Genomic DNA, 15,633 nt, shown 5'->3' with positions numbered 1-15,633 from the left:
TTCTAGTTTGTCTATTTCTATGTTGGGATTGTTTGGGGTTGATCTCTAATTGGAGGCAGCTGATCCTCATTGCCTCTGATTAGAGATCATATTTATGTAGGGGTTTTTCTCATTGTTTGTGGGTTATTGTCTTTTGAGTAGTGTGTTGTCCTCTGCGTCATAGTTTGTTTTGCATTCAGTTTCACTTAATAAATATGTGGAACTACGAACACGCTGCATCTTGGTCCGCTTCTTCAAACAGTCGTGACACCCTATTGTTTCATATGGTCAAATCAGATCACATATTCATGATTCAGTCCACACAGAGGATTCACATGACTATTTATACAAGTCAAACCACAGATCAACATGATAGACTCCACATTAATAGACATTAAATTGTACAGGAGCTTTAAATGCACAGTTAAAAGGTTGTATGATCAGTCATTGTCCACTACAATAGCTCACCGACTAACATGTCACTTGGTTCACAGTTTAAAGGACACACCTTCACAGACAATATTGCTTCATTTTCACCATGATATACTTTTAGAGACGTAGACACATTGATAGGAAAACAGAACCTACGTAGTTGCTGTCATACAGGCACAATAAATCATGTGGGTTATTTAGCCCTGAACATACCATCATTACAACAGGGCTGGTGAAGAGTTGTGAAGGTCATTTTTGTAACTTAACACACAGTGACGGTAGATCACAGGAGGTTGGTGGCGCCTTAATTTGGGAGGATGGGCTCATGGTAATGGCTGGAGAGGAAAGGGTGGAATGGTATCAAACACATGGTTTCCATGCGTTTGATTCCATTCACTCCGTTCTGGCTATTATGATGAGCCGTCCTCCCCTCAGCAGCCTCCTGTGAAGTAGATATACAACATGTTGGCCTCTACAACACTAATATTCCCTACTGAGGAATGTAAGGATTAACCACATTAACGAGTATCTTTAGATAAGACGAAGACTGCAGTCAGCAACAGAAATACAAAAACAAGCAGCACATGAATTTAGTCATTTAGCAGAAGCTCTTATCCAGAGTGACTTACAGTAGCGAGTGCATACATTTTCGTACTGGTCCCCTGTGGGAATCGAACCCACAACCCTGGCGTTGCAAGCGCCGTGCTCTACCAACTGAGCTACATGGGAATATCAGTGTGTAGCTATTTTTTTACTGGTGAAATCGAGTAAGTAACAAAAGCTGATTAAAGTGATTTGTGCATTGTTCCACTATGCAGAAAAGCAAGATTGTACTGTAGTATGTAGATAGCATACTGACATGCAGACAAAAGGCAAGCAAGACTAATCATTTAAAAGAAATACAACATCTGGACATGATGTAAGACAAGCGAAACAAATTATTTCGATTTATAGGATGTGTTAAACATACTGATAGTGTTTCCATTAGTTTATAGTACTGCGTGTTTTAATACCAGCAAAGAAAGCAATAGTGTTAACATGACTTTGGATATTTTTGTTTTTAGAGTTAATTCTGATCCAGATACAACATACTTGGTCTGTTTCTTCTGGGTAAATGCTATTCAATCACACCGCAAATGGAAGACAGTGACCACTGTAAAGCACCAACGGTAAAGGAAAAGTGCCAAAAACAGATACACACTGACATCTAGCATGGAAGAGTTCCAGTGTGAGGAGACCTGGGTCAAATACTTCCAAATCCTTGTGCTGTGCTTGATTTAGTTAGTCTGGTACAACAATTTAACAAAAGAAATGGACCCAAAAGTGGCCAACTCAAATCAAGCGCACCCCTATTTCACACAGGTCTGGGCCTGTTTTCACAAATCCACATCTCAGAATAGGAGTTCTGACTTATAAAGGATAATTTATAAATACAGGCCATGGTGTTGAGACTGGGTGGGTTAGTGTTGAACTATCGCCGCCCTCGAGGTGTCACTGTCAATTTGAGTTGAACTATCGCCGACCTGGTGGCTGCGGTGTGTCCCTCATCCCTATCCTTATCCCTGGGCCTGCTGTTCGCTGAGGAACTCGTCCAGCACGCGGATGATGCTGCAGGCCTCAGGAAGGTCCCGGTGCTCGGCGTGGGCGTTCTGGAGCAGCACGTCCCCATTCCCACAGCCCTGCAGGAACTGGCAGCAGCGGAACAGAGCGTAGTGACTCGACTCAGCCTGGCGGATGAACCGCTTCAGACTGTTCATGTCCTGGATGGCCTGGAAAGACAGGGGGAGGAGAAGGAGAGAGGGGGAGAGAGAAAGAGCATGGATGAGAAAACAGTAAGCCATTTTAAACATGGCCTGGAAATACAGTATTTATATCATGTTTTAAAGTGATCCACTTGTCTGTGTGCTGTGTGTTTGCCCACCTTGAGTTTGAAGTTCTCCAGGATCTGTCTGAGGAGGAAAGGGTTACAGCGCTCTGCTGCGTTCAGGAATGCCTGGATCCAGTCATCACAGAAACGGTTACTAACTGTGGAAAAAGGTGTGAGAGGGATGACGGAGTGATTAGCCAGTGTGTAGTCTGTGACGATCATTCATGGAAAATGTATTGGTGATTCTATGTCTGTGTGAACATGTACAGTGCCTTCAGAAAGTATTCAGACCCCTTGACGTTTTGCCACGTTACAGCCTTATTCTAAAATGGATTCAATAATTATTTTACCTCAGCAATCTACACACAATAGCCCATAATGATGAAGTGAAAACAGGTTTTTGTAAATTTTTGCAAATGTATTATAAAAAATAAAAAACAGAAATACCTTATTTACATAAGTATTCATACTCTTTGCTATGAGACTCGAAATTGAGCTCAGGTGCATCCTGTTTCCATTGATTATCCTTGAGATGTTTCTACATCTTAATTGGAGTCCACCTGTGGTAAATTCAATTGATTGGACATGATTTGGAAAGGCACACACCTGTCTATATAAGGTCTCACAGTTGACAGTGTATGTCAGAGCAAAAACCAAGCCATGAGGTCAAAGGAATTGTCTGTAGAGCTCCGAGACAGGATTGTGTCGAGGCACAGATCTGGGGAAGGGTACCAACAAATGTCTGCAGCATTGAAGGTCTCCAAGAATACAGTGGCCTCCATCATTCTTAAATGGAGGAAATTTGGAACCACCAAGACTCTTCCTACAGCTGGCCGCATGGCCAAACTGAGCAATCACGGGAGAAGAGCCTTGGTCAGGTAGGTGACCAAGAACCTGATGACAGATCTTTAGAGTTCCTCTGTGGAAATGGGAGAACCTTCCAGAAGGACAACCATCTCTGTGTAACAGTGTAGGTTCCGTCCCTCTCTTCGCCCCAACCTGGGCTCGAACCAGGGACCCTTGCACACATCAACAACTGACACCCACGACCCTAAGCACACAGCCAAGACAACGCAAGAGTGGCTTCAGGACAAGTCTCTGAATGTCCTTGAGTGGCCCAGCCAGAGACCGGACTTGAACCAGATTGAAAATCTCTGGAGAGACCTAAAAATAGCTGTGCAGCATTGTGCTCCATCCAACCTGACAAAGCTTGAGAGGATCTGCAGAGAAGAATGGGAGAAACTCCCCAAATACAGGTGTGCCAAGCTTGTAGCGTCATACCCAAGAAGACTTGAGGCTGTAATCGCTGCCAAAGATGCTTCAACAAAGTACTGAGTAAAGGATCTGAATACTTATGTAAATGTGATATTTCAGCTTTATAGATTTGCAGAAATTTCTAAAAAAAGTTTTTGGTTTGTCATTAAGAAGTATTGTGTGTAGATTGATGAGAGAAAAAGAAAGATGTAATACATTTTTGAATAAGGTTGTAACGTAACAAAATGTGGAAAAAGTCAAGGGGTCTGAATACTTTCCAAATGCACTGTACAAAGACCTGTTTTGTAGAGTAGTGTAGCTACAGCTGTAACACAGATCTGTATTTGTGACTGTGGGAAAGTGTCTGTTTGTTAGAGTCATTCCAATAGACCTGTGTGTGTATATGTACACAGGTTAGAGCAGTCACACAGACCTGTGTGTGTATGTCCACAGGTTAGAGCAGTCACACAGACCTGTGTGTGTTTGTCCACAGGTTAGAGCAGTCACACAGACCTGTGTGTGTTTGTCCACAGGTTAGAGCAGTCACACAGACCTGTGTGTGTATGTCCACAGGTTAGGGCAGTCACACAGACCTGTGTGTGTGTGTATGTCCACAGGTTAGAGCAGTCACACAGACCTGTGTGTGTGTATGTCCACAGGTTAGAGCAGTCACATATACCTGTGTGTGTGTGTATGTCCACAGGTTAGAGCAGTCACACAGACCTGTGTGTGTGTGTGTGTATGTCCACAGGTTAGAGCAGTCACACAGACCTGTGTGTGTGTGTATGTCCACAGGTTAGAGCAGTCACATAGACCTGTGTGTGTGTATGTCCACAGGTTAGAGCAGTCACACAGACCTGTGTGTGTATGTCCACAGGTTAGAGCAGTCACACAGACCTGTGTGTGTGTATGTCCACAGGTTAGAGCAGTCACACAGACCTGTGTGTGTGTGTGTGTGTGTGTGTGTGTGTGTGTGTGTATGTCCACAGGTTAGAGCAGTCACACAGACCTGTGTGTGTTTGTCCACAGGTTAGAGCAGTCACACAGACCTGTGTGTGTGTGTATGTCCACAGGTTAGAGCAGTCACACAGACCTGTGTGTGTATGTCCACAGGTTAGGGCAGTCACACAGACCTGTGTGTGTGTGTGTCCACAGGTTAGAGCAGTCACATAGACCTGTGTGTGTGTGTGTGTATGTCCACAGGTTAGAGCAGTCACATAGACCTGTGTGTGTGTGTGTGTATGTGTGTGTGTGTGTGTGTATGTCCACAGGTTAGAGCAGTCACACAGACCTGTGTGTGTGTATGTCCACAGGTTAGAGCAGTCACATATACCTGTGTGTGTGTGTGTATGTCCACAGGTTAGAGCAGTCACACAGACCTGTGTGTGTGTGTGTATGTCCACAGGTTAGAGCAGTCACACAGACCTGTGTGTGTGTGTATGTCCACAGGTTAGAGCAGTCACACAGACCTGTGTGTGTATATGTCCACAGGTTAGAGCAGTCACACAGACCTGTGTGTGTATGTCCACAGGTTAGAGCAGTCACACAGACCTGTGTGTGTGTATGTCCACAGGTTAGAGCAGTCACACAGACCTGTGTGTGTGTGTGTGTGTGTGTGTGTGTGTGTGTGTGTGTGTGTGTGTGTCCACAGGTTAGAGCAGTCACATAGACCTGTGTGTGTGTGTGTGTGTATGTGTGTGTGTGTGTATGTCCACAGGTTAGAGCAGTCACACAGACCTGTGTGTGTGTATGTCCACAGGTTAGAGCAGTCACATAGACCTGTGTGTGTGTATGTCCACAGGTTAGAGCAGTCACACAGACCTGTGTGTGTATGTCCACAGGTTAGAGCAGTCACACAGACCTGTGTGTGTGTATGTCCACAGGTTAGAGCAGTCACACAGAACTGTGTGTGTGTGTGTGTGTGTGTGTGTGTGTGTGTGTGTGTGTGTGTGTGTGTGTGTGTGTGTGTGTGTGTGTGTGTGTGTGTGTGTGTGTGTGTGTGAGTGTGTATATCCACAGATTAGAGCAGTCACACAGACCTGTGTGTGTGTGTGTGTGTGTGTGTGTGTGTATGTCCACAGGTTAGAGCAGTCACATAGACCTGTGTGTGTGTATGTCCACAGGTTAGAGCAGTCACACAGACCTGTGTGTGTGTATGTCCACAGGTTAGAGCAGTCACACAGACCTGTGTGTGTGTGTATGTCCACAGGTTAGAGCAGTCACACAGACCTGTGTGTGTATATATCCACAGATTAGAGCAGTCACACAGACCTGTGTGTGTATATATCCACAGATTAGAGCAGTCACACAGACCTGTGTTGGAGAGTGTAGGAGGGCTGGTGGAGCAGTCTATGACCAGGTCAGTAAGAGCCTCTGAGGCCTTATACAGAGAGGCTGTGGTAGTGTCCTCCTGGACCAGGCCCTGCAGACTGGCTGCCTTAATGAACCTACACACACATGAACCATATTCATTCATATTCACAGCACATACTGTATATTCTTATAGTTTAACCACAGAAATAAAGACTAGGCGTTTTCAGATTATTTTCAGAAGTGATACTCATTTATTAAACAGAATTTGACCGAAAACCCAATTTGGACTGGACCTTTAAAGTAACTCACCTAGCAACATCAGCCTTGGTCCTGTCATCTGCATTGGTGACCTCCACATGTATGTGACTCAGAGCCTTCAAAACAATGACATGGGCCTGATCAGCGCTGCATTTTCAACAAAACTTTATTCTACAATGACATGGGCCTGATCAGCGCTGCATTTTAAACAAAACTTTATTCTACAATGACATGGGCCTGATCAGCACTGCATTTTAAACAAAACTTTATTCTACAATGACATGGGCCTGATCAGCACTGCATTTTAAACAAAACTTTATTCTACAATGACATGGGCCTGATCAGCGCTGCATTTTAAACAAAACTTTATTCTACAATGACATGGGCCTGATCAGCGCTGCATTTTCAACAAAGCTTTATTCTACAATGACATGGGCCTGATCAGCGCTGCATTTTAAACAAAACTTTATTCTACAATGACATGGGCCTGATCAGCGTTACAGATTTTTTTTAAAGCATTATCCGACAATGACAACCAGTCAAAATTATTCTTGGAACTTTATTTCTGCTCTAAGTGGCAACATTGATGGCCATCAAAGAAAATTATGCATTTTGAACTATGCAATTGCGTGACTGACGCCAACAAATGTGAAGATGTTTTGTGACAATACAATACGCTGAGAATATCTCATTTTGCATTTTTATGTTTCCACTTCCCATTTGTTTTGTCAAGCAAGATTGCTACTAGTCAGTAAAGACTAAATTATATCTTTAGCTAGTGGACACAGCCCAAGTAAGTAAAGTGAGTGGGTATATGGACAAGCAAAAAAATGACATAGTGAAGCATGGAGGGGAAGTAAATGTATTGAAAGAATGAGGGGGAATCACTGGTACAGGGGGAATTAATCACTATGGTAACGATCAAATAATGGGTCAAAGGTGACTCACAGCATGTAGCAGGAAGCTGATGCTCCCCTGGACCATCTGCACCACTCTGTGGATGTGCATCACCGACTCCTCGTACCACATGCTCAGGTAGGGCCTGATCTCAGTCTCTAGGTTCACCAGCTACACACACACACACACGCACGCACGCACGCACGCACGCACGCACGGAGGACAGAGAGAGAGATAACACTGTTATAACCCTACACAGGGGCATGGGACTACCTATTTGTGTAGTCATTTTATATTTATAGTTAAGTAGGTCACACTGATAGCAAAACATTTCACAATGGAGAAGAAAAATCTGTGTTCTCATTTGACAACGTCAGGTAGTACCTCCCTGTTTCAAAACGTTTTTTTTCCCCTACTGAAGACAACCTAGATGAGTCCCCTTCAGATATACATGTGTTTATTACAAAGGAGCCCTGTCCAAGAGATAATAGAATCCAGTACAATTATATTATTTTGGTGATTCCACTTCCAGCTTACCTCAGGAGTCTGTAGACTGCTCTGCAGGCCTTGCACGTACTTGTCCAGTTCAAGTCTAAACGTACGGTCGATTAAGGAAATGGTTTATGGTTGAATGATGAATGGTTTATGAGTTTCAGTACCCATCTACACAATACAAGTCTAGACAGACTCTACATAATTATGATTCAGAAAGAGCTGCGTTAGCCTGTAAAGGATATAGGTTGAGGCCTTTCTCAGAGCCTCCCATGAGGCAGATCACATAGCCATTGCCGTCTGCGTCGGGCTGCTCTGGGGATCTCTCCTGCTCCAGGAGACAGCAGTAACAGCCCACCGCCGCCTCTGGGACACTGGGATGGGACAACAAACACATATTTATTATGAATGTAAAACACTGGGTTTACACTGCTTTAGAAGTGTGCAGGCTAATTGGTGCCACATTGCTTCAGATGTATACATAAGGAGAGAATACTTAGGTCTGATTCCAAATCAATACCTTGCTTAGCTAGATAGAGCCAGAGACACACAGGCCTATATACACAGGCCTGTATATAGTTACTATATTGCTGATACCATACCTAAGCAATCCAATCAGATCTGTGAGATGGGCTCAACAGGTCCCTAAGGATATTAAAGCTGGATTGGTTTGAAATTAGGTTCAACAAGTTCTTAAGGAAAGGAGAGATGGGTTGGTTTGGAATGAGGCCCTTAGTTTAAGTTAGTTAAGGTCACCTGAGCTCCACGGCGGCAATGTTTCCCATGCCCCCCAGCAGAGCTCCTTTGCTCAGCCTCCGGGAGATGTAGCATCGTAGCTCAGGCTCCGCCTCTACCGGCAGGCTGCTGTCCACTAGGGTGAGGCTGTTGGTGGGGCAAGAGTCGGTTACCATGGAAACAGTGACAGGCAACCAATCAGATCTGATGAGAAAGTGGACAGCCAAAGAGGAGATGAAGAAGGAAGCCGACGAACAAAAGCCACATCAACACAACATGAAGGCTAGATACAGATATAGTGAAACAGAATCTTCCAGTTTCCATGTGAGTCACAGAGCCTATTTAAATCCTTCCTTCCCACTTCTCTTTCCTTACGGTCACTATGTAAGATGCATGATGTGACACTGAAATATCACGTTTTAATAACATAACAATATCATATCATCATCATTATATAATCTGAGGCTGAAACAACTTGACGTCCCAGAAAGACGACATCCCAAAAGAAGTAGGGTGAACAGTGTGTACAGAAGGAGGTAGATAGGTACTAGGCTTTGTGACTCCATATCCCAGATAGCCGGAAGCACACTGATGACATCATGACAGGAAAGAAACAGTGTTGATTCCAGGTTGATAGGTTTCCAGCAGCAGGCCCATGGATACGACAGAGAAGAACAACACTGAAAGCCACAGAAATAGAATCACTAGAGAAACGGACGGGTCACGGGGAGACCTTGGTTACCTAAAGTCTTCCTGACTGGTACTGGCTGTGGAATCTGTTCTTCTCTGGCTCCATGCCACGTTGCCCTCTGCAGCTGCCTCAGATCTAGACAGGTACTGTAGGTAGTTACTATACTCATGACGTGGTGGTTAGTTAGTGGAGAACAGAACAGCAAGTCTGAACTGACAGTACAGTAAGTCAGCAGCAGGATCCACAGTTGATGTCCACAGAGAACCAGTGATTTTGGGAGAAAGTGGTTATACAGTGACAGAGAAATTGGCCTCAATATGCAGCTGGACTAGCTTGATGACGTTATCACAGTCAGTGGAGGCTGGTGGGTGGATCTATAGGAGGATGGGCTCATTGTAATGACTGGATGGAATAAATGGAACAGGGTCCAACGTGTTGTTTCATACCGTTCCATTGGTTCCATTCCAGCCATTACAATGAGCCCATCCTCCCATAGTTCCTCTAATGACAGCGTATGTATACAGATTGTCAGAGCATGAATACTGTACATTGTGAGAACCTCCAACCTCCAATGAGTCTAATAATATCAACAAAGTCAGACATTGGTGTGATTGGTAATGTATTTCCATTCATCCCTATGGAGAAGGGTGAGGGACCGAGGTCCATAGATTCTCTATAGCCTAGTAGCTAAGGCAAGTAAACATTCACGTCATCTGCAGATATTTGCATACCAGATAATGCCGTAGTGATAATGCCGGTCATTGTGTACTGTCAAAACAAATTGATTGATGTAATGTTAGATAGACTCAAACAGAACATTCAGATGGAGAATATTACCTGGTGCCTTGGTAGAGATAAATGGTATAGTAACAGTTCAACTGTATTTTCTGATTATATCCCATCTCTTCGTTATCATAATCCGTATCCTTTTCTTCCACGTCAATTGAATCTTGGAAGGAGGACGTTTGCATGGAAGTTTGCGAGGTAAACATGATTGCTTCGCACGTAACAACAGATGACAGATACCGAGAAATGACGTTCAGTTATTTAGGATGCAGGTTGAACTGGATAACACATAATAACAATACTAGGCATGTGAATAGACTAACAAATTCCTTTACTGAAGAGACGAGTCTAACATTATTTCTAAAGATCCACGATCTGACTCACGCATGCGGAGTGTAATTCCATGATTCCGTCGTTGTTTAAGGTCCGTGTAAAATTTGCTATGACATGATTTGGTCCAGGAAATAAACTGATCAGTTATCAAAATAGCTAAATTATGCCGAAATTATCAGAGGTCGTTGCACACTTATAGCCACGTATCAATGGGTAAAATTAAGTTCATGTTTCTGAATATACAAACAATGGCATAATAATTTCTGGGATATTGACGTTCATTAGCCTGAACAGCCGCTAGTGGTCACTGTTTACCGGTCTTTTGAAGGTTTACTATCCGATGACATATGGACTGTTTTATATCTAGATTCCACAGCCACAAAGTCAAAATTGTCTATATAGTAAAAATGTATGTAAGGAAAACATGCGTTTTGGTCTTAATTTAAGGTTAGACATAAGGTTATCTGTGTGGTTAAGATTAGGATTAAAGTTGGGGTTAGGTGTTTTATTTTTTTATTTTTTATTTCACCTTTATTTAACCAGCTAGGCAAGTTGAGAACAAGTTCTCATTTACAATTGCGACCTGGCCAAGAAAAAGCAAAGCAGTTCGACACATACAACAACATAGAGTTACACATGGAGTAAAACAAACATACAGTCAATAATACAGTAGAAAAATAAGTCTATATACAGTGTGAGCAAATGAGGTGAGATAAGGGAGGTAAAGGCAAAAAAGGCCATGGTGGCGAAGTAAATACAATATAGCAAGTAAAACACTGGAATGTGGAATGGTAGATTTGCAGTGGAAGAAAGTGCAAAGTAGAAATAGAAATAATGGGGTGCAAAGGAGCAAAATAAATAAATACAGTAGGGGAAGAGGTAGTTGTTTGGGCTAAATTATAGATGGGCTATGTACATGTAACAGTGTAGGTTCCGTCCCTCTCTTCGCCTCAACCTGGGCTCGAACCAGGGACCCGTGCATACATCAACAACTGACACCCCACGAAGCATCGTTACCCATCGCGCCACAAAAGCCACGGCCCTTGCAACGCAAGGGGAAACCCTACTTCAAGTCTCAGAGCGAGTGACGTCACCGACTGAAACGCTATTAGCGCGCACCACCGCTAACTAACTAGCCATTTCAAATCGGTTACACTCACCCCCCCTTTGACCTCCTCCTTTTCCGCAGCAACCAATGATCCGGGTCAACAGCATCAATGTAACAGTGTAGGTTCCGTCCCTCTCTTCACCCCAACCCGGGCTCGAACCAGGGACCCTTGCACACATCAACAACTGACACCCCACGAAGCATCGTTACCCATCGCGCCACAAAGACCACGGCCCTTGCAACGCAAGGGGAAACCCTACTTCAAGTCTCAGAGCGAGTGACGTCACCGACTGAAACGCTATTAGCGCGCACCACCGCTAACTAACTAGCCATTTCACATCGGTTACATACAGGTGCAGTGATCTGTGGCATGCTCTGACAGCTGGTACTTAAAGCTAGTGAGGGAGATAAGTGTTTCCAGTTTCAGAGATTTTTGAAGTTCGTTCCAGTCATTGGCAGCAGAGAAGTGGAAGGAGAGACGGCCAAAGGAGGAATTGGCTTTGGGGGTGACCAGAGAGATATACCTGCTGGAGCGCGTGCTACAGGTGGGTGGATGCTATGGTGACCAGTGAGCGGAGATAAGGGGGGACTTTACCTAGCATGGTCTCGTAGATGACCTGGAGCCAGTGGGTTTGGAGACGAGTATGAAGCGAGGGCCAGCCAACGAGAGCGTACAGGTCGCAGTGGTGGGTAGTATATTGGGCTTTGGTGACACAACGGATGGCACTGTGATAGACTACATCCCGTTTGCTGAGTAGAGTATTGGAGGCTATTTTGTAAATGACATCACCGAAGTCGAGGATCGGTAGGATGGTCAGTTTTACGAGGGTGTGTTTGGCAGCATGAGTGAAGGATGCTTTGTTGCGAAAATGGAAGCCGATTCTAGATTTCATTTTGGATTGGAGATGCTTAATGTGAGTCTGGAAGGAGAGTTTACAGTCTAACCAGACACCTAGGTATTTGTAGTTGTCCACATATTCTAAGTCAGAACCGTCCAGAGTAGTGATACTAGGCAGGCGGGCAGATGCGGGCAGCGATCGTTTGAAGAGCATGCATTTAGTTTTACTAGCATTTAAAAGCAGTTGGAAGCCACGGAAGGAGTGTTGTATGGCATTGAAGCTCGTTTGGAGGTTTGTTAACACAGTGTCCAAAGAAGGGCCAGATGTATACAGAATGGTGTTGTCTGCGTAGAGGTGGATCAGAGAATCACCAGCAGCAAGAGCGACATCATTGATTTATACAGAGAAAAGCATTGGCCTGAGAATTGAACCCTGTGGCACCCCCATAGAGACTGCCAGAGGTCCGGACAACAGGCCCTCCGTTTGAGAAACCAAGGCTATTGAGTCTGTCATTAAATACAAATAAAAAAATATACATTTTACAAATGGACAGGGTTTAACCATCATTTTGACTTTGTGGATGTGGAAGCTAGTGACGACCAGGTACCTGCTGCAGAGATTTAGACGATACAAAAAATTGTCATTCAGCACCAGAAGGTCAAATACTTCAAAAGTCACATATGTCACAATAAACTGTACACGGGGCCGGGATTGACCATCCACTGTATGCAGGTAAGGACATGGGGTCACAGCACTAGTTTGTTGAAGTGACTGATTTTGCTTTCAGAAAGATATGCAGTGTTTTCACTTTTGTAATTGTAGGCATGCTTTCGTTACAACCTAACTAGAAGTAGCAAATACACTGAATTATATTCAGTATATCCAATGCTCATTAAATGCAGTATCCCACAGTGCTGCGTATATCCAGCATTTACATAGACAAAGAAACCATTGATGGGATCCCAAATGCAATACCTGGAAGGAGACATAGAGAAGAGAAGAAGAGTGCTTAAACAGAAAACACAAGGTATGATTAATGTTTTTTAATAATTGTGACACGATCATTCTGGCTGGCCTTCGATTCATAATCGTCACCAAACCCACTGGCTCCAGGTCATCTACAAGACCCTGCTAGGTAAAGTCCCCCCTTATCTCCGCTCACTGGTCACCATAGCAGCCACCCACCTGTAGCACGCGCTCCAGCAGGTATATCTCTCTGGTCACCCCCAAAGCCAATTCCTCCTTTGGCCGTCTCTCCTTCCAGTTCTCTGCTGCCCATGACTGGAACGAACTACAAAAATCTCTGAAACTACAAACACTTATCTCCCTCACTAGCTTTAAGCACCAGCTGTCAGAGCAGCTCACAGATCACTGCACCTGTACATAGCCCATCTATAATTTAGCCCAAACAACTACCTCTTCCCCTACTGTATTTATTTATTTATTTATTTTGCTCCTTTGCACACCATTATTTCTATTTCTACTTTTCACTTTCTTCTACTAGAAATCTACCAAATCTACAATCTACCAAGTAAAAACCTGTTTTTACTTGCTATATTGTATTTACTTTGCCACCATGGCCTTTTTTGCCTTTACCTCCCTTATCTCACCTCATTTGCTCACATTGTATATAGACTTATTTTTCTACTGTATTATTGACTGTATGTTTGTTTTACTCCATGTGTAACTCTGTGTTGTTGTATGTTGTCGAACTGCTTTGCTTTATCTTGGCCAGGTCGCAATTGTAAATGAGAACTTGTTCTCAACTTGCTTACCATGTAAAAAAATTCTCATCCGCAAGCAGGTATGATGACAGCAGCTGGAATGCTTGTGTTGTGTCTTTGGTATCATTAAAGGTGAAGACTGTTATTTTATCAAATAAATTCTCTGTAATTATTATTACGTGATTAAACTAATCATGTACATTTAATTAACTAGGAAGTCGGGGCACCACGAAAAATCTTCAGATTTCAAAGTTATAATTTTCAGAATATAACTCTTCAGATAATTTAATAGAACAGGGCTCCGGGCAGCCGAGCGGAAATGGAGGAAAACTCGCCTCCCTGCGGACCTGGCATCCTTTCACGCCCTCCTCTCTACATTTTCCTCTTCTGTCTCTGCTGCTAAAGCCACTTTCTACCACTCTAAATTCCAAGCATCTGCCTCTAACCCTAGGAAGCTCTTTGCTACCTTCTCCTCCCTCCTGAATCCTCCTCCCCCTCCCCCCCTCCTCTCTCTCTGCGGATGACTTCGTCAACCATTTTGAAAAGAAGGCTGATGACATCCGATCCTCGTTTGCTAAGCCAAACGACACCGCTGGTCCTGCTCACACTGCCCTACCCTGTGCTTTGACCTCTTTCTCCCCTCTCTCTCCAGATGAAATCTCGCGTCTCGTGATGGCCGGCCGCCCAACAACCTGCCCACTTGACCCTATCCCCTCCTCTCTTCTCCAGACCATTTCCGGAGACCTTCTCCCCTACCTCACCTCGCTCATCAACTCATCCTTGACCGCTGGCTATGTCCCTTCCGTCTTCAAGAGAGCGAGAGTTGCACCCCTTCTGAAAAAACCTACACTCGATCCCTCCGATGTCAACAACTACAGACCAGTATCCCTTCTTTCTTTTCTCTCCAAAACTCTTGAACGTGCCGTCCTTGGCCAGCTCTCCTGCTATCTCTCTCAGAATGACCTTCTTGATCCTAATCAGTCAGGTTTCAAGACTGGGCATTCAACTGAGACTGCTCTTCTCTGTGTCACGGAGGCTCTCCGCACTGCTAAAGCTAACTCTCTCTCCTCTGCTCTCATCCTTCTAGACCTATCTGCTGCCTTTGATACTGTGAACCATCAGATCCTCCTCTCCACCCTCTCCGAGCTGGGCATCTCCGGCGCGGCCCACGCTTGGATTGCGTCCTACCTGACAGGTCGCTCCTACCAAGTGGCGTGGCGAGAATCTGTCTCCGCACCACGTGCTCTCACCACTGGTGTCCCCCAGGACTCTGTTCTAGGCCCTCTCCTATTCTCACTATACACCAAGTCACTTGGCTCGGTCATATCCTCACATGGTCTCTCCTATCATTGCTACGCAGACGACACACAATTCATCTTCTCCTTTCCCCCTTCTGATAACCAGGTGGCGAATCGCATCTCTGCATGTCTGGCAGACATATCAGTGTGGATGACGGCTCACCACCTCAAGCTGAACCTCGGCAAGACGGAGCTGCTCTTCCTCCCGGGGAAGGACTGCCGTTCCATGATCTCACCATCACGGTTGACAACTCCCTTGTGTCCTCCTCCCAGAGTGCTAAGAACCTTGGCGTGACCCTGGACAACACCCTGTCGTTCTCCACTAACATCAAGGCGGTGACCCGATCCTGTAGGTTCATGCTCTATAACATTCACAGAGTACGACCCTGCCTCACACAGGAAGCGGCGCAGGTCCTAGTCCAGGCACTTGTCATCTCCCGTCTGGATTACTGCAACTCGCTGTTGGCTGGGCTCCCTGCCTGTGCCATTAAACCCCTACAACTCATCCAGAACGCCACAGCCCGTCTGGTGTTCAACCTTCCCAAGTTCTCTCACGTCACCCCGCTCCTCCGCTCTCTCCACTGGCTTCCAGTTGAAGCTCGCATCCGCTACAAGTCCATGGTGCTT

The 15,633-nt window shown here is 44.7% G+C and overlaps 1 protein-coding gene across 1 annotated transcript; it reads right to left on the bottom strand.

The window, feature by feature from the left end:
- Positions 1-309: 309 nt before the first annotated feature.
- On the bottom strand, positions 310-10,114 carry LOC115171729 (protein Njmu-R1). Its single transcript, XM_029728815.1, has 10 exons — positions 9,756-10,114; positions 8,970-9,053; positions 8,249-8,374; positions 7,738-7,866; positions 7,538-7,598; positions 7,052-7,171; positions 6,155-6,219; positions 5,846-5,979; positions 2,333-2,436; positions 310-2,180 (listed from the first exon to the last, which is right to left on the bottom strand). Exons 1-10 carry the CDS (start codon positions 9,908-9,910, stop codon positions 1,968-1,970), a joined length of 1,191 nt encoding a protein of 396 aa, XP_029584675.1. The 5' UTR covers positions 9,911-10,114; the 3' UTR covers positions 310-1,967.
- Between the last annotated feature and the right edge of the window lie 5,519 nt (positions 10,115-15,633).

Source organism: Salmo trutta, chromosome 32 (assembly GCF_901001165.1).
Source record: "Salmo trutta chromosome 32, fSalTru1.1, whole genome shotgun sequence".
NCBI lineage: Eukaryota > Metazoa > Chordata > Actinopteri > Salmoniformes > Salmonidae > Salmo > Salmo trutta.
The sequence above is the reverse complement of the archived record's forward strand: the minus strand, read 5'-3'. Positions and strand labels throughout refer to the sequence as shown.